The sequence below is a fragment of the Rosa rugosa genome, chromosome 6, assembly GCF_958449725.1.
Source record: "Rosa rugosa chromosome 6, drRosRugo1.1, whole genome shotgun sequence".
Lineage (NCBI taxonomy): Eukaryota > Viridiplantae > Streptophyta > Magnoliopsida > Rosales > Rosaceae > Rosa > Rosa rugosa.
This window is the reverse complement of record NC_084825.1, coordinates 38,943,023-38,961,723: the sequence shown is the minus strand read 5'-3', so window position 1 is coordinate 38,961,723 and position 18,701 is coordinate 38,943,023. Positions and strand designations below refer to the sequence as shown.

Sequence of the window (18,701 nt, the reverse complement as noted above, 5' to 3'; positions counted from 1 at the left end):
GTTCATCCCCTTCATTTAGAGTAATCAATCATCATTAGCAAATATATGAACTGACTAGTCTAATCCAACCCATAAGATAAGGAAAGACAAACGAGAGAATTGAGCTTGAAACATCATTCTATTTAAGTTGAGAACTTGAGATATGTAACAATCTACTCGAAAGAAAATCGACTGAATGAGAGAAGAGAGAAGCTAGTCACTTAAGAAAGCTAAAAACATATTGGATCCATATGGAAAATTAACCAACAACGTCCAATCTATATCGACTTATATATCATAAGCAGTACTAGTGAAGCTCCTAACTACATTGCCACATAGGATTTGCAAAACCTTGCTGTTGTTAACCCCTACACATCTTGGGGTCTTGAACTGATTAACAGCAGATCCTTGTGCAAGGTAATGGTTGAGAACCTTTTGGAAAGTTCCCTTCCGAAGAATTCGGAGCTCGAGTGGACCTATTCCGTTGACTTTCCTTGAGCTCCTGTAGCCTGCATCCACAAAAGACTTGTCCAAACAGTTGCAGCATTCATTGAGAACCTCTTGGGATGCTTCACCACTAAGTTCCCAGAAGATCACATAGTGACCAGGGTTTGTGGACAAGTCTACATGGCTTGAAAAATCAACAACTTCTAATTTTTCTGCAGCTAAAAGCTTGGCTGCTTCTTCAACAGATATCTGCAAATCTTTCTCGGTGTTCTTGTCAATGTTGATGGTGAGCAGAAGATTGCTACGGCAGAGGAATTTGAGCTCAGGTGTCGAGTTATGGAACCCCATCACCTTCACTACATCTCCTAGTCTATATCGGTACAAACCTGCAAATAGATTTGATGAGGAAATCAAACCAACAGAAAACTAAGCAATTAATAACCAGATCAGATGTGACAACTTGCAGATTCAATATTCTTTGGCTACCAACTAAAATACAAAGTCTACCTCCCTAGAATTATTTAAAACTGTATCCTATCACAAGAATTGTCTCTATATCCTTTTGAGCGTTTAATCCAATGAATCAGACACAAGTTTTGAAGAATTCTGATGTGTAGTAAGTACATGTGGGGCATCAAAAGATGCCAACCATGCCAACAAGGATTATATGCTTAGATGATCTTAGAGGGTATCTATCTCACTGCAGAACAATCAATTATATAATAATGGATTTTTCACTAATTCTTTTATTCTGTCGTTGAACACAATAATGGATGCATGTGGTTCTAGCTTCTAAGCCAGCTGGGTCGGTTATGTCAACTAGTGAAAAGAGTCAGAAGCTCATTTTGAGAGAAGACTTACCAAAAGACAGAAGCAATAATTGAAAAGAACAGCAGAGTATGGAAAGGGCACAAGAACAGAAGAAATTGTCCCTAATTTTGACGTCACATGGTCAGCAATTAAGCAAAACTTGGGACTCTAGAAGCGTAATGGTTGGATCATATATCAGTCTCAATTTCAAATATATGAATTTTAAATCAATCTGCATATTGTGGAGTTCTAGGAAGCAATCCTTAAATCAAAAACCCAAAGAAATCAAAGATACTTTAGAGCAAGGATGTACCTGCAAAATTAGTGACCACAACCTCATACTCTTCACCAATTTTCACTTCAGTAAGACCCACTGGCTTGAAATCAATGCCATCCCTAACAGGGATGAATTCAAAGTAGCCAATATTAGGGAGCACAACATAAGTGGTCATCTCAGTTGGTACCTTTGGGTTGACATTTGCTGCAATCCAACCTTCAGAAGCACCATAATCAGCACTCAACAAAGGTAAGTCCGCTGCATAGTGCCTCAGCTTGTTCAAATAAAGCTCCATTGACCCAGTCATAACACCATATATGTACTTGGCATTTGGAAAAAGGGCTGGTATCAGTCCATACCAGTTACTCAGTCCTGAACATTTTCTGTAAACCGAATCAGCCAATTCCGGGTTTGGCTCGAGTAATTTCAACATGGCTGCACGGATTGATGGGACTGTGATCCGGCTGCTGAGACTGCCATCTCGAATGTCAGCACATAGTTCCTCCCACAATAGCTCAAAGGTTCTGAAGGCTTGGACTATGCTGTGAGCAAATGTTGAGGATACCAACTGAACTTCATCACTGAATAACAGTCCACATAACAGATGGCAATAAAGGGATTGGTGGAACTCAAGACCAAATATTACTTCATCAGGGCTGCAGCAAGGGGTCTGCATTGCCTTCATTGTCTCCTTGAACTTTGAACAACGGTAAACATTGGTGGTGGCAGTTCCAGCTGCCAAACCACCTTTAGTTTGGAACTGCTTGCTTCCATAGATGAACTGTAAGGCCTTCCCATTCCCAATAGGAAACTCCCTGAAACAATGCGAATTCTTTGGATCATCAGAGGAGAACTAAAAATGCTAAAGTGCTAAACTAGGACATTCAAAAGGTTTTTATAGGGAATAATTTAATTCAAGGTCCCAGCAGATAGTGTAAAACCAAATTCACTTTGATTTCATGAGTCTTGCTACAAGCATTCTAAACATCAATAGTGCCATTACCGATGTGGGATTTCATGTATTGAATTTACTAATAACTTTCAGCAGCTACAGATAAGATTTTTGTTAGTACCTGTTTCTGAAGGCAAAAGAGGTTTGATATATCTGCATGGTATTTTCCATCAGTTCATCATTGAAAGGTATAAACTTTGACCTTCCTTGAGTAGTACCAGAACTGCAGATTGTACAAAACAGACATCAGAAACCAAAAACTTACCAGTCAACTCGAGATTCAATTCAATTGATGAGGCAATAAAAGAAAAGAACCAATAATTACCTCAGTGAGATTGTTGTGATTGGTTTTCCAGTGAGAACTGGAGAGGAATCACCATCTGCAATTCTCTGAATATAAGGGTCCAAATCCGTGTGAGTAACAAGAGGAACAACCCTCTTGAAACTCTCCAGGTCAGTTCTTCCATTGAGTCCCAGAAGCTGCAAGTACTCCGCGGATCTGTTTTGTTCAAGAATCTTCTTGAGGGTCTCCTTCTGGATCCTCTCCGCATCACTTGTCATTGCTTCAAAATCCTCTATGACCTTCTCCATGTTGAACTCTCCAATCTTCTCCAACATCTTCACAGCTAGAAGAACAAAGACGCCAGAAATGATCAAAACCAAGGAAAAGAGGCCCCTTTTATAGATGCTCAAAAATAAAATGAAACGACCTGTAATTTAATCTCATTTAAGCACCATAAGACCTGTAATTAAATCTCACAAAGCCATCTTCTGGCGAAAACCAAAAGACAAGAATCTGAAAAGTCCAAAACTCAAAAGGTACTAAAATTCATCAATAACAACAGAAAACCTTTATCTGTCTCAATCTAATCAACTCCTTTTAAGATTCTTACACAACCCATTCTCACTCAGAAACAAAGAAAAAGCGAGAGAACCTTGCCTGGCAAGAAGAAAGAGACAAACAACTCCAATCAAAATAAGTAATGAAGCACAATGCAACAAAACAACTGAGGCATTCATAACAGCTAAGAGCGACTACAATTGTTTGTAGATTAGCAGCTGGAGTTGGGTGAGTAATTGAAACCCAAGAGATTAAAAAAGCGAAAGAACCCAAAGTTTCAATGGTCTTATCGTTTATTTTCCACAGGCTTTTCTCAGCAACCAAACAGAGCTCAAATGAGGATTCCAGACAAAGTTGCAATCATTCATTAATTAAGCTACTTCAGGGAAGAAAAAGAAAAAGAAGAGAGACCACTTTATTGTAGAAAACTTAAAGAAACAAAAAACTAGCTAGAGGCTATGGTTAGGCAACAGCAGAGAAGATAAGGTCAAATTTTCGAAAAGTAAGTTGAAAGTAGAGCTGTAGAGTTCACACCAACTCTCATCAAGAAACCTTCAAGTGGGAATCAGAAGACGAAGCTTCAAAGCTTTCATCTTTCAGTGACTGCAGTCAACTAAGTCAACTCTTCAGAATTTTCCAGGAACACACATAAATCTCAGAGAGAGAGAGAGAAGCTTTACAAGAAGATTGAAAGTGATTCAACAAGATGAACAAAGCCAAAGGTAAAAGGGTCTGTAAATCATGAAATTCTTACTCCAAACACCAAGTCAGTTGTACCCAGTTGGGGTAATGATTGAAATTGAAGCAATGATAAACAGGAGCCGGTAAAGTATAAAAATTCAGACACCCATGTGGAAAACGAGCTTCAAAAGTTGCTGTTCTTGTCCACTTTGGGTTAAAAACAAACATGATTGTTCCAAATCAGGAAATATAAATGACTTCATCGAAAAAGTGGTTAATTCAAAATCGAAAACAACAGGATCAAGAGCCAGAGAGAGAGAGAGAGAGACACACACACACACACACAAAAGCTTGTAATTGTCCAAGAGACTCTGCTTGACTTTCAGGAAATTCCAACAGTAAATGAAAGAAAAAAACGAAGAGAACAGAGGGAAGAAGATTGAACTTGTCTCAATTATGCACAAATCTCAAAACCCAATTGAACTCCAAAAGTCCAAAGACCAACCAAGTAAGCAGAAACAGTACCTGAAATCAAAGTCTTTCTGTAAGAAACAGGGGAAAAGAGAGCACTCTGTTTTGAGAAGAAAAAGAAGCAGATAATTACGGACACAGTGAGCAAAACGTTACAGAATCACTGAATTCTACGCAATCTGTTTCTTCTGTCAAAGGCTCAAAGCACAGAGGAAGCAGTTTCTAGAGAGAGAGAGAGAGAGAGAGAGAGAGGGCGAAGAAGAAGAGTATAGTATTATAAAAATGGTGGTTTGTTTTTTCAGTTTTTGAGAAGCCAATGGGATTTGGTAAGCTCTGTTTGGCTTAAATTTTCTAGAGTGGGTGGTGGGAGGGAAGTGAGCGAAGATTCCATGAGGGGGTGGAATCGTATATATAGGCCCTCTCCCCATTACCGTGCAGAGTTGGCTTTGCTTTTTTGGATTTTCCAGATTACAACCGTCGTGGCCTTTTGGTGGTTTTTAATTTTTCATTGGTCGTTTTATATTCTTCCTTAAAATGATGTCATATTCGTCTTTAAAATGACTTCAATTTTGAGAAATTCTTATGTAGGGCAAACGAACCACGTGGCAGGCAGGGCTGTCCAATCAGTGAACATAGTCACATACAAGGAGATGTTTTTGGTTTTTTATTTTAATAAGTAAGGATAGTTTTAAAACACATTTAAAATCTTTTGGATTTTAATTGGCCTGTCCCACCACCACGTGATACGTTTGCCACTTTGCCCTATGTAAGAATTTCTCTTACTTGTAACGGTCCATTAAAATATGAGTTATCTGTATTTGATTAAAATATATATATATTATTAGTAATTCACTAATTTAACTGACGTTTTTCAAATCAAAGAAAAAGAAACTGTTAACTGATATTACTTTTGACAAAAAGAAATATTAAAATTGATATATGCAATCAGTCTAATATGGTAAAGTCGATAACCATCTAGATAATTTAAAATCAGCATGTAACGGGTTTTTTTGACATGAAATTGTACTATTAAGCCTTTAAGGTTAATTCAAGTGGTTTGATGGGTGAAGAATTGAGTTAATGCAATGGAAACCGTAAAACATGTGAATACAAGCATATATGATTCTATGGTAAAATATTTATAACCAATGTAATACGTACGAGTGTTGTCCACATGTCTCTTTTGATTCAAGTTCTTCAAACGGTGAAATTTACTCATGAGGATTAATCACAGTATGGGTGTATGTGTATGGATGGGGAAAAAGATGATAAAATTTTATTGAAAGTGATGATTTCATAATTTCTAAAAGTCAATTTGCCAAACGAGCATTTTTGGATTAAAATTTTTAAATTTCTTTGTGGAAAAAAAAATGAAGAAATTCACTGCTCAATTTCTCATTTCAATTTCCACCAAAATATGTGTAATTTCAAATTTTTTCGTGGTATTCAATTTTTAGTTCTTTATTTATTTCCAAAACAAGGGGTTTTTTCATTTAATTTTTTTTATTTGTTTTAAACTTTATTAATTTATTACACATTTTACATCCTAAATAGATACAACCAAACAATAAAATTTGCAATTAATAGAATTCTAATTGATGAAATTGTAGATTTCAGAATTTATAATTAAATTTCTACGAATTTTATAATTTTCTCATCCAAATACAAAAAAAAAAAAAAACATGTATGGTGGAATTTCTATATATAACCACTAACAGAAAAAGCGAATTCACATTTCTTTGAACGGATACATGTATGCATATTTTTAATTTGGATTATGACCGATATCATAAGATTAGGACTCTCTTTCGATTCAATGCATTTGAATAGCATATTAGTTTGGACAATAAATTTTGACACCAACTTGTTTCTAACTCTTTAAACACACAGCTAGCAAACAATGTATGATAATCATCTGCCACATCATCAACCTTTTTTTATAGGAATCATTTTTCAGAATTTAGAATTACAAAAATGTGAATTTAGAGTCGACTTTGAACTATTGCCGTTTCAGCGAATATGTACGCAATGGTTCTAGTTAAAATACATGACAACGAGAACAGTAAAATTTCCTTTATTTCTTTCTCACTCTTACTTAGTTTTGGAAATTATTCGAACAACCTTCACAGTTCATGTGCCATGAGGCCATGATCCTTTTATATCATCAGAGAATAGTGTTTGCATTTTCTTCCCTAATTCATTTTGTTTATGAATAGTGTTCATATATTGCTCTGTATAATTAACTACAGTACTAAACAGACTTTCTAGTACTGCAATTTTTTGTTCATGTATCTCTTTCTTTGTTTCTTAATTCCGCTGCTAATTATTATTTTAGGGATAGAGAAGCTTCTAAGCCCGTGTCATGTACGAAATGGCCTATTTTTCATTTATAATTTAACTGATAAACTTGCAATACTACAATACGCGCATAGAACAAACTGGAAATTTGACCGTAGCCTATGCATCACTCTCAGATGATATAAACATGTTGAAAGCATCAACCTAAATGTGTAATCGAATAATTATATTATATATACCAACTCAAATGGCACATATATGCAACTTGCTATCTAAGAAAGTAAGAAGTATACAAGTTACCCATTTCAATTGTAATATACTCGTTCAAAGTCATCTCGGTAACTATTTATGTTATTGCTCACGGAAAATTAATTAATCTAGCGATATATCTCTTATCGATTCTTACTATTATTAATAGAAGAGGTTTTGTTAGTCAAAACTCAAAATTTTGACAAAAATAATCCTAAAAAATTAAAATACTTTGATAATAAATTAAATCACAAGGGTAAATATGATAATTACAAAATAGATTTTTCTTAAAAAATAAAAAGAAGTTATCCCACAACCCACTGTTTTCTCCCACTATCTCTCTCTACAATAACTGTTTTATTCAATTCTTTTCTTTTTTATTTTCTCAAATAAAATAAAAAAAAAACTACTATACATGCTGACATGCAGAGCATGTATGGAGAAGGCTAGTTTATAAATAGAAGATCTTGAGTTTGCCTCATTAGTCATTACAACGGTACAACCTACCTAATTAGCCAATTAGGCTATTATAATACTCTCTGGTAGCTTATCATTAGGTTTTTATAGCTCTGCCGGCCTTAAGTTCCATACTAGGTTGCATGCATTCTTGTTATATCAACTAATTATGTGATTATATGGATAAGTTTGAATTTAATCCACAGATTATGGGGGGAGGGGCTTAATTAGGGTAGTGATGATTGCCCATTAGTCTTGCCATGTGGTGCGCAGTTTGAATATTCCATATAATACAAGTCTATATTTGGTACCTCATGCATTTATACTGTTCACATTTGTTCTAATGAACCCTTTAGGTCAATTATTAGTTAAAATTAGTAATGACATTTAAAAATGACTATAACTAGTTCATTATTAGAGAAACAACTCTAAACTAGTGATACTAAGATTAGTTAGAATTGAGAAACAATGCAATATTATGCACAATGCATTGACCCCCGTCTAAATATGATGATTGTAGAATGCAAAGCACAAGGCATGATGACAATCTTGCTAAAAAAAAGGCATGATGACAAGCTTGCGTCAACTAATTGTTTTTTTTTTTTTTAAGAACGTCAACTAATTGTTGGTTGCAAGGATGTGATCACCTTCTTAAATATGGGAGAACACTGTGAATGATATTAACTCAGTTTGAAACTATATTATAATCAAGAAGGATATTTTGGAAGGCAAAAGGAAATATATGAAATTAATAAGAAGAATGTCATAGCGGTTAGTAGGGCAACAGAGACAACCTAACTAATCGCGTTGACACTTAATAATTTGTTTTTTTTTTTTTTGAAATAAAAACATTAAATTAGATTAAGAATAAGATCAAGTGAAAAATTTAATATAATGACTCAAAGAGATAGGAAAAAAATGAGCTATTGCCTAAGCAACCTCGCACTCATCATATATAGTGATAAAAAGAATGCATACTGCTAGGCTGTGAAACATCTCATAACGCATGTAAATCGGCCTATAGTGTGCATGAATATGAATTTTAGATCAAACATTGCAAGCTAAATTAAGAAGGAATTAATTCTCGACCCATTGGCTCAAACCACCAGCCACCAACACATGACGATGGGCACAAGGAAGGCACAAGACGGCTATAGATGCCATTATCAAGACTACAATCGTATTAACCCTAAGATGCCCAGAAAACCCTGTAGTCACATTGCGTATGAAGAGAATATCCCAGAGAAAAGAAAAAATCACAACTCTTGCACTTAGATGGATATTTGCAGTATTTCACGAGGAATATTAGCTAGTCACGTACTCAGTTGGCCACACTCAACTTGATAGATAACATTAACGATTGTTTAGTAATTAACGATTTGCCACTATTTCTCTTTACATAAATTGAAAAGAAAATGTCACTATTTCACAACATCATCAATTTTACAAGGAAAAAGTCATAATTGTTTCTGAAGGAACTTGATGCTGATTGGTTTTCTAGAAAAGTAACATACATGGAGCCTCATGGCCCCTCAAAGGAGATTAGGAGTTGCACATCGTGCAGACTCTTTTTTTCTTTTTTTTTAGTCTATAGCAGAATTTTGTAAATGAAAAAAAAATAGGTTTTTAGAAAAAAATATATATATATAATCAGAAAATTTTGACAAATTATGCGATGGGGTGGTGAAGGACGCCTGGTCTACTGATGTGGTGGGAAGTCCCATGTTTAGTGTTGCTAAAAAAATTGAGCATACACGTTTGAAGCTAGATGTTTGGCAGAGGAAGACGTTCAACGTTCAAGGAACGACAACAGCAAATGATGGGCATTAGGGAAAGGCTGGAAGTCCTGCTCAATACACCGAACTCATCAGAGGTTCAGAATGAGAAGAAAGATCTCATGGGGCGATTGCAAATATTCCTGTCGCAGGAGGAGGCTTTCTGGAGGCAACGGTCGAAAGTTGTTTGGTTGAAGGAGGGTGACCGGAACACGGGATTCTTTCATAGAAAAGCTGCTAATCGGAAGAGAAAAAACACTATTCCGGGATTGTATAATGAGAATGGTCAGTGGTGTGATGACGATGAGGGAATGGAAAAAGTTGTTACTGACTATTTCACAAACATATTCAGTGCTTCAGACATAGCTTTGGAGGTTGTAGAAACTACATTGGCGGCTATACAGCCTTGTGTTACACAGAGTATGAATGAGCAGTTGTGCGTAGTGTGTTCTCATGAGGAGGTACAAAATGCATTATTTCAGATGTATCCCACCAAGTCCCCTGGACCGGATGGGATGCCACCCCTTTTTTTCCAACACTATTGGGACGTTGTTGGTGCAGAAATCACAGAGGTAGTTCAAGGCTTTATGCAGTCAGGTCAACTCCTTCGCTAAATTAATTTTACTCATATTTGTTTGATTCCAAAAGTGGTCACACCAGAACGTATGTCTGATTTGAGGCCAATTGCTTTATGCAATGTGATCTATAAGATTTGCTCAAAAGTCATTGCAAATAGGTTGAAGTTAATTCTACCGATTTTGATATCTCAATATCAAAGTGCTTTCGTGCCAGGGAGATTGATTACGGATAACATTCTTGTAGCCAATGAGATTGCTCATTTTGTTCACAATAAGAAAGAGGGAGGTGAGGGGTTTATGGCTCTGAAGCTTGACTTAAGTAAGGCGTATGATCGCATGGAGTGGACTTTCTTGAGGAAAGTTCTGGATAGGTTTGGGTTGCTCATTCTTGGATTGAGATGGTGATGCAATGTGTTACCACTGTCAGGTACTCTTTTTTCATTCGAGGAAAACCACGTGGTCTTGTCATTCCAAGCAGAGGCTTAAGACAAGGGGATCCCTTATCCCCTTATCTTTTCTTGCTTGGAGCTGAAGGATTCTCAGCGTTACTTAGACAGAAACAAGAGTTGGGTTTGCTTCCAGGGATTGGAGTGTGTGCTGATGCTCCACATGTGAACCATCTTTTATTCGCGGATGATAATATATATGTTATATGCTCAAGCTACTCTGGAGGATTGCTACCAAAATTCAGAATGTTATTGAAACATATGGGCGAGCATCGGGACAGCTTGTTAATTTTGATAAGAGCTCGGTTGTTTTTAGCAAAAATGTTTCGTCTTTCATGCAAGAGGAAGTGTCAAATTTGATGGGAGTGGAGGTGGTTGCCTCTCATGAGCGGTATCTAGGGTTACCCACTTATGTGGGTAGGAAGAAGACTTCAACTTTCCATTACATAAAGGAGAATCTAGCTAAGAAACTCTCTTGTTGGCAAGGGAAACTATTAAGTGGAGCAGGGAAAGATATTCTGATTCGAGTAGTGGCTCAAGCTTTGCCGAGCTATGCTATGAGTGTCTTTCAATTGACAAAGAATTTTTGTGATGATCTTGAACAGATGTGTGCTCGGTTTTGGTGGGGAAGCACTAATGATAAGAGGAAAATCCATTGGAAAACATGGAACGCTTTGTGCAATCCGAGAGAAGCAGGAGGACTGGGGTTTCGAAGTTTATCAAATTTTAACTCTGCTTTGCTTGCAAAACAAGCTTGGAGGGTGCTTTGCAATCCTAATTCTCTTATTGCTCGTATTTATAAAGCGAGGTACTTTCCAACTGAGTCCTTTTGGACAGTAGACCTACATCCTTCTCCGTCATACTCTTGGAGAAGTATATTTTTTACAAGGGAGCTACTTCAACAAAGTGTCTATTGGCAGATTGGGAATGGTGTCAATGTAAACATCTGGTCGGATTCTTGGATACCTAATTTACGAAATGGTAAGCCAGATATCAATGAAGCGGCTTTGGCAAAGGTCTCTAGGGTCTGTGATATTTTTTCGAGTCCGGGAACTTGGAATGTACCTCTTGTTAACCGACTATTTTCAGTTGAAGAAGCTGTAGCGGTTTTGAGTATTCCACTAAGCTCAAGAGATTTGGCAAACAGATTAGTTTGGAAGTTGGAAAAGAATGGTAAGTATTCTGTTCACTACAAAAAAAGAGATCTTTTGCGACGGTACAAAAACGTCGCAAATAATACAAAATCCGTCGCAAAAGCTTTTTTGCGACGGCATTGCGACGGATAACAAAGCGTCGGCAAAAAACGCGTAGCAAATACTCTAGAGGCATTTGCGACGTTTGGCTTTCGTCGTAATAAAGTTATTGCGACGGATTTGCGACGTACGTTGTCCGTCGTAAAAAGTGGTGTCGGATATCATAATTTTTTTGCTACACTATGTTGCGACATTTTTTCCCGTCGCAAAAAATTACTTTTACGACGTTTGGTTGGTGTCGTAAAAAGTCATATTTTATCTGACATTTTTTATGACGTTTAGTTAGCGTCGTAAAAAGTCATATTTTATCTAATTTTTTTTTACGACGTTTAGTTAGCGTCGTAAAAGGTCATATTTCATCTGACATCTTTTTACGACATTTGGTGTTTCTGACGTAAAAAGTCATATTTTACCTGAATTCATTTCACACATTCATCAAATGTCGCATGTAAAATTGTACACATACTATGATCTATTTTTAATCGTCGCTAATATCATTTGTGACATCTTTCATGTCATATGGTATGTATTTACGCAATTGAATTATTATTAAAAACAAACAACCATTGATTCATAACACATTTTTCTAGTCATACATATTCAAATAGTCAAATGCAATAACAATGAAAATCTTTAAATATCTAATGAGTAGAGAGTAGCATATGAATTGATGGAATTATCTTGATCACATCCTTTTGCATAACCCAATAATAGGCCACCCCTGACCTGAATGAACAAGAGTGAAAAAAAAAATATTCATTAAAGTCATGAAATTAATGGTTCAAATTCTATTATAAGAATGTATTTTATTGCACACCTTGTTCTTTTATGTTGAAGTTGACAAAGACATTTGTTGCAAACCCTCTTTGTTTTATAAAAAACAGAATTATAAAGTACTCTATCTAATTTGGCGCATATCTTAGTACCTGGATCCTGATTATTTGTCCAAGTGAAAGTGCTTTCCTTTGATGGTGCTTCCTTCAGCCCTGCATTAATAATAAAATTTTCAAATTATAAGTAAGAATCATTTAAATGTAGAGATCGTCCTACTCTGTCATTTGCAGTCAAAATGCAACTGAAATCTCCTAATACTATAGTTGGATACACACAGAAGCAATAAACAATACAAAATTGTATAAACCTAGTATCCATAAACAGACTAATCACCTTTCAAAAAAAAAAAAAAAACAGACTAATCATAATGATCAATATGATATATATTCACACCTCACTCTTTGAGTCACCACATGAATTTGTCAAAATTCCCCTCTTCCATGCATACTGTTGCAAGTCTTAACCAAACTAGGAAGTTTGGAACTTTTTTTTTTTTTTTTTTTTGCATTTTTGCATCAAAAAATAACTTTGCAGAAGTATTTGATAGAAGTCCCATATAAAAGGTATACAAGTTTGCAGCATTGAAGCCTCAAAGAAACATATCTTCGACATTTTAACTAAGAAAAGAGTGACAGACACACCTTTCACATTAACTATACAAAGATATAAGCTCCTGTGAATAATTAAGTTGAGGAAACTCACTAGAAGAATCAAACAATGAAAGGACAAGAACATACAAAATGAATTGATTGAAAAGGTTCACAGGTCACTTTTCTTGCCATTAGGCTATCTCGTGTTAGGCTCTTTCCTCAATAAGCAAGTATTCAAGTTCATATATGAGTAAATAGCAAGTATTCATGTTCCCATATGCTTACAAACATTCAAGTACTCAAGTCAGTTCCTAGATGAGTAAAGAGAGAGACTTCAAGTTCCTATATGCTTACAAACATTCAAGTATTCAAGTCAGTTCCTAGAGTAAATAGCAACTTAGAAAACAAAACAAAAAATTAATGCATTCCATACTAAAACTGAGACAGTGTCATAACTACACTACTCACTGGACTCATGAAACACATTAACATTTAGCTTACATTTGCAGAACAATAATTCTGAAATCATAACATATGGGGAAAAATAAATGACTTTGCAATGTACAAGAATTGAGGTAGTTCAGCGATCACTATGTGTTGGACGCATACATAAACTTACAAGTAAATATATATATATATATATATATATATATATATATATATACAAGAACCAAGTACCTTGAAATAACACTATACATATACAAGCATAACCAAGCATGTGATCTCCAAAATTAAAATGAAAGAGAGAAAGAGGAAGCATACATTCATGATTCATTAAATACAAACTTCTTTTTGGGGAGTCAAAAATATAGTGCAATTGGTACCTCCTTGAAAAATGATTACATCCAACCATGCAAACAAGTTCCAGATTACCTCAGTACGATGTCTATTCAGAAGAGGTTGAAAATCCAGTGCAATGCTTCAATTCTAGTAGCCTCCCATTCACTAGATAGAAAGTGTCCTTAGCTCTCTGTTCAAACAAATCTGGAATGAGCTGGGGGTTAATGATGGTATGAATTAATCCATTAGGAATTATACCACTCAGAGAAAAGCATTATGGACTGTTAAAGAGACCTCAGAAGCATATAAATGCAGCAAATACCAATTCCTTATAATTAAAACAAGGGTCAAATTAATACCAACAACTATCTTCAGCTTCAATTAAAGAAGTAGATATAAAATACAGGAAAAAAAAAATCCTAACAACCATATATACATGAACCCCCTATTAGCTAGAGTATTAGGTGCAGGTCTTATATGTAGCCATATTTTACAGTCCAGCTAATCCATATTTCTTAAATTGTAAAGCAAACTCATATCTGCATCTAATAAATGTTAGTGATTCTCTACGATCTTTGAGACTCTGTTATAGCAAGAAAGAAATTGCAAGCTTTTAAATATTAATGTGCAGGTAACTAATGGACTACACAACACTTTTAAGTTCATCCAAAGAAACAGGACTCTAAAATTGAGTGAGAACAGGGGTTTCAATATATGGGATTTCGGTTCTACAGAAAACAACTTTTTAAAAATTGAACAGCTATGCCTTTCAAATGTACATTCATGGAAAATCACAGACAACCCAGAATTTTAAACAAGAAAACAGGTCATGGAAAATCCACCAAAGCAATCTCTATCCAATACCAAAGACAAATAACAATATACTTGACAACATACCCACAAATCAAAGTTCCCGTTCTTGGGTTTTCTTTAATCACTTAACAGAGGCAATATGAATTTTCAAACTTTCTTCCAATTGCTGTAGTTTTTGCAGCAATGACAAGGATAGGGAAACTTGATGTTTACAACTAATGCCTTCATGAAATTAAAACTAACTTTCTCGCATTCAATTTCAGAAGCACAAAATGGGTGGGTTCACACATACAAGGTCACTACAAATTGCAATTGGGAATTTACAATAGCTAAACCCTAATCAATTCACAGTAGATAAATCACAAAAGGAAGACTCACCCAGTTCATAGAAAACAAAAAAAACGATACTTTGAATGACCTTACCTGATAGAGACGAAGAGAATGATTTCGATTGAATGATCTTGCTTGATTCTGCAGTCGTGATAGCAACAAAGTATTGCTAAGAACTAGCTTTGAGCGAGCGAGCGAGAGGGAGGGAGGGAGAGGGAGAGTCTTGCCGTACGTCTAGCTATTGGAGACGTGATAGGAACTGACTTCATCTCGTATGCAGTTTTTTTTTTTTTTTTTGGTTGTTAAATACGACGTATTTCACGATGTGTCGCAAACCCTCTTTGTTTTATGCCTATTTACGACAATTTGTGCGACGGCACTTAATAAGGGACGCAAATATATTGGCGCCAACTTTGGGCGCTTAATTCCGCCTAAAATTAAAGACATTTGCGACGGCCGCGCCTCCTGTCGCAAATAAGGTGTCACAAATAATGCTTTTTTTTGTAGTGGTTAAAAGTGCATACCGTTTTTCTTTTTCTCATTCTCATGCCCGTAGTCCTTTTGGGTTATTTGTGAATAATGATTTTTGGAAGAAAATATGGAAGGTGTTGATACCTAGTTCAGCGAAGATTCATTTATGGAGAGTATGTCATAATATTTTACCTTCAAGAGAGAGACTAATGTCCAGACGAGTGCCATTAAAAACACAGGACTGTGTACTTTGTGCGCATGCAGTTGAAACTACCATTCATCTATGCAAAGATTGCCCTTTTACAAAGTTGGTATTGCAGAATAATGGGGTGGTGGCTTAAACTTGCTTTAGCCCTGAGGCTTTGGGTAGTGACTTAGTAGGATGGTTGAAGATCTGTGTTCAGAGTTTGTCGCAGACTAATCTGGGGGAGTTGCTTTACTTGTTGTGGGGAGCTTGGAAAGAACGCAACAACAGGGTTTGGGATGAGAAAAGTTGTCAGCCTTGGGATGTGTTTCTCAAGACTTCTACAAGGTTGCGGGATTTTGATCTTCATAATCAACCTTCTGTGAAACTAAATAGCAGATCACGATTGGAGCAATGGAAAGCCCCAGCTTTTGGATTGTATAAGATTAATGTGGGTGGTAGTTTTAACCATGTCACAAGAAAGGGTAGTTGTGGTTTTGTGGTAAGGGATAGCACTGGTACAATGATTGCAGCAGGAGGGAAGCCTCTGTTTGGGTTGCTATCGGCAGAACATGCTGAAGCAATGGCTTGTGGATTTGCTTTTGGTGTTGCGTTGGAACAAAATTTGGTGCCAGCAATAGTGGAAACTAATTCTCTTCTTGTACAACAATAGCTATGCAGGAGTGAAGATAGTAACTGGTCGCAGCTGGGACGACTATATGAGGATTTGAGTGCTACCTTGAGTACTCATTAGACTTTGAAGGTTATTCATACTAGAAGAAGTGCAAATAGGGCAGCACATTTGATGACTGCTTTTGCTAGTTCTATGGCTCATGAATTTTTTTATTTCTCTCCTCCTCCTTTCCTGCTAGCTGTGATTACAGCTGAGCAATGTCATGTGTAATTTGATCATTGATTAATAAAGTTTGACCTCTTTGATTCAAAAAAATAGGGGTGTGCAAAACATGGTACAAACCGGCCAAACCGGTCAAAACTGACCGATAAATATGGTTTGGTTAAGGTTTTTTAACTTTAAAAATTGAAAATCGGTTCACTACCGAACCAAACCATTTATGAACTGGGTTGGTTTGGTATCTCTTGTACTTAAACCGCGGAACCCGAACCGACCGGTATGTTTGAAATATAAGAGAAATTGTTTTTATATATATGCACACATAATAAATATATATTCATTTGTTCGGTTTGTTCTAAGTAAGTTCTAAATCTCCAGTTATAAGTTTATTCTAAAATGATATACTATCATATTGAATTCAAGGCCCAAAGGCCTAAAACCTTAGTATATAATCGCTATAATTTTTTTGATCCTTTCATATCACATCTCTGATCTCTCAATCTCTCATTCTTTGACCTTTAATATTATCATATTAAGCTAGTATTGATGGCTAAGTCGTTAAATAAGTGAATCACTTTGAATCTAATTTAGGTTTTAGTTTTGGACTATATGTTTTGGATTTTAATTAGATAATTTAACATAATTTCAATTTTTTAGATTGAATTTTTACTATGAATTTTTTCATAAATAGCATGTTAATATTATATATAAGTGAAAACCGCCTAACCGACCGAACCAAACCATCTTTAATTGGATTGGATTGGGTAGGATTGAGCTTTTTTTTTTTTATGACCGGTTTTCCAAAATACCTAAACCGCTCATTTTGGCATAGAGACGGTTTGGAGTCAAAACCGATCCAACCCAATCCATGTGCAGCCCTAGCTGCCAAAGTGTACAAAACGAAAGGTATTAAAGCTTCAAATAAATGTGCCTTATTATATGAGCTAGGAGGTTGGTACTCTGATGAGGACAACCTTATATTACAATTTTGGAGGAAAGTCTTGGACCTTTTAAGCTGTTCGACCATGCATGCATTTGGAAATGTTTTAACGTAAATATCAATATTGCCAATAATACATTCTATTGAACAATGTATTTTATATTTTATTTGAAACAAGACATCGGATTGTTGTATTAACTACAGAGCATGGGCAGATTCAGGAGGGCTCGAGTCTATGCAGTTGCCTAACCTCGAAACTTAAGATAAGCTATGGAAGTCTCTTTGGTATTTATGGTTTTGCAGAATTCTTTTCTGAAGGAGAGGGCAAGAGGGTTGGGACGATACCCTGCACGTCCTTTCTGTTTTTTCTCTCCAATAAAGACACCATCTCGTATTTTGAAATCTTTAATTAGGGATAAGAGTCATAATTAGATTTAAATACAATTAAATATAAATAACACTAGAAACTGTTTACATCCTGTGAGTGTGGAGAAGTGGGTGGTTACCTGTCTAGAAGTGGGTGGTTCCTCAAAAATAAATAAATTTTCTTATTAATTATTTATTTAAATTTTGACTTATCCCTGACAATTAGAAAGATACATAAAGTTATTTAATATTTTAGGGGTATAAAAGTAAACAAATTCAGTTATGGTGAGTAAGCACTCTTCTCTTAAATATAGTATAGATAATACTTGTCAAAAATATAACATAACACACGTGGCATCAGCATCACTATTCTACACTAGGTTTAGAGAATTGTGTATTTCTTTAAATATTTTTTGTTTAAGATTTTTCCTTTTTAGATAACATAATATTTATACTTTTATAAACTACAGATTTCTCCTTTAAAAAAAAACTATACTTCTCTCTTCTCCCCTTGATAATTTTTCTTTTTGTTCTTTTTGTTTTTCATAATTTTGCTTTAGTAAGTGATATCTATTTGTGCTCCGATTTTCATGTATGTAATTGCTACATGTTTAAGAGTTTATAACTCCAATTAAAATATAAGAAAATTTTCTTTGAAAACCAATTGAAAAGAAGTCTATTAATAATCTTGCCTTACCTAAAAAAAAAAAAAAATCTTGGTCCACCATTGCTATAGAGTACAAATTTTATTCAAAAAACTACAAAGTACAAGTGTAGATAAGCTGATTACAAATCTAAATTAATCATACTAGATTTCTCGATCGAGAAACATGATATGATATATTTAGCTGATACAGCGTCAGAACCTAATATTGTAAAATTCTAACATCTCGTCAAAAATACCATAATATAGCGCTTTGGGTGAACCCATTAAATCCGTCAATTCCAAACAAAGTCGTTATTAACCATTGTTAATCATCAAGCTAGTCTGAGATAAAAAAAACAGTTTTGTTTATTTATTATTTAT

The 18,701-nt window shown here is 35.4% G+C and overlaps 3 protein-coding genes across 5 annotated transcripts; 2 read left to right on the top strand and 1 right to left on the bottom strand.

Moving 5' to 3' along the window:
• Positions 1 to 200: 200 nt before the first annotated feature.
• Positions 201 to 4,845, bottom strand: LOC133713941 (jasmonoyl--L-amino acid synthetase JAR6). 3 transcript variants are annotated; one of them, XM_062139961.1, is made up of 5 exons: positions 4,513 to 4,845; positions 2,791 to 3,091; positions 2,587 to 2,688; positions 1,550 to 2,328; positions 201 to 812 (listed from the first exon to the last, which is right to left on the bottom strand). In XM_062139961.1, the coding sequence occupies exons 2-5, from the start codon at positions 3,081 to 3,083 to the stop codon at positions 268 to 270; spliced, it is 1,719 nt and encodes a 572-aa protein (XP_061995945.1). In that variant the 5' UTR covers positions 3,084 to 3,091; positions 4,513 to 4,845; the 3' UTR covers positions 201 to 267. The 3 variants fall into 3 exon arrangements, with proteins under 3 accessions (XP_061995945.1, XP_061995946.1, XP_061995944.1); XM_062139962.1 differs by having other exon boundaries at positions 2,791 to 3,083; XM_062139960.1 differs by lacking the exon at positions 4,513 to 4,845 and adding an exon at positions 3,841 to 4,413.
• Positions 4,846 to 9,280: 4,435 nt separating this feature from the next.
• On the top strand, positions 9,281 to 11,546 carry LOC133716758 (uncharacterized). Its single transcript, XM_062143420.1, has 4 exons — positions 9,281 to 9,833; positions 10,029 to 10,185; positions 10,242 to 10,404; positions 10,506 to 11,546. The coding sequence occupies exons 1-4, from the start codon at positions 9,281 to 9,283 to the stop codon at positions 11,544 to 11,546; spliced, it is 1,914 nt and encodes a 637-aa protein (XP_061999404.1).
• Positions 11,547 to 15,589: 4,043 nt separating this feature from the next.
• LOC133716757 (uncharacterized) lies at positions 15,590 to 16,188 on the top strand. Its single transcript, XM_062143419.1, has 2 exons — positions 15,590 to 15,642; positions 15,684 to 16,188. Exons 1-2 carry the CDS (start codon positions 15,590 to 15,592, stop codon positions 16,186 to 16,188), a joined length of 558 nt encoding a protein of 185 aa, XP_061999403.1.
• Positions 16,189 to 18,701: the final 2,513 nt, after the last annotated feature.

Bases quoted from the DNA above. Each gene is read 5' to 3' on its own strand.
- LOC133713941 (XM_062139960.1), bottom strand. The intron at 2,329-2,586 runs GTACTAACAAAA...GCATTGTTTCAG, and splicing joins TCTTTTGCCTTCAGAAACAG to GGAGTTTCCTATTGGGAATG. The intron at 813-1,549 runs GTACATCCTTGC...ATCTATTTGCAG, and splicing joins TGTGGTCACTAATTTTGCAG to GTTTGTACCGATATAGACTA.
- LOC133716758 (XM_062143420.1), top strand. From the start codon at position 9,281: ATGGGCATTAGGGAAAGGCTGGAAGTCCTGCTCAATACACCGAACTCA. The intron at 9,834-10,028 runs GTCAACTCCTTC...CTTTCGTGCCAG, and splicing joins TCAAGGCTTTATGCAGTCAG to GGAGATTGATTACGGATAAC. The intron at 10,186-10,241 runs GTTTGGGTTGCT...TACCACTGTCAG, and splicing joins TTGAGGAAAGTTCTGGATAG to GTACTCTTTTTTCATTCGAG.
- LOC133716757 (XM_062143419.1), top strand. From the start codon at position 15,590: ATGCAGTTGAAACTACCATTCATCTATGCAAAGATTGCCCTTTTACAA. The intron at 15,643-15,683 runs GTATTGCAGAAT...AACTTGCTTTAG, and splicing joins ATTGCCCTTTTACAAAGTTG to CCCTGAGGCTTTGGGTAGTG.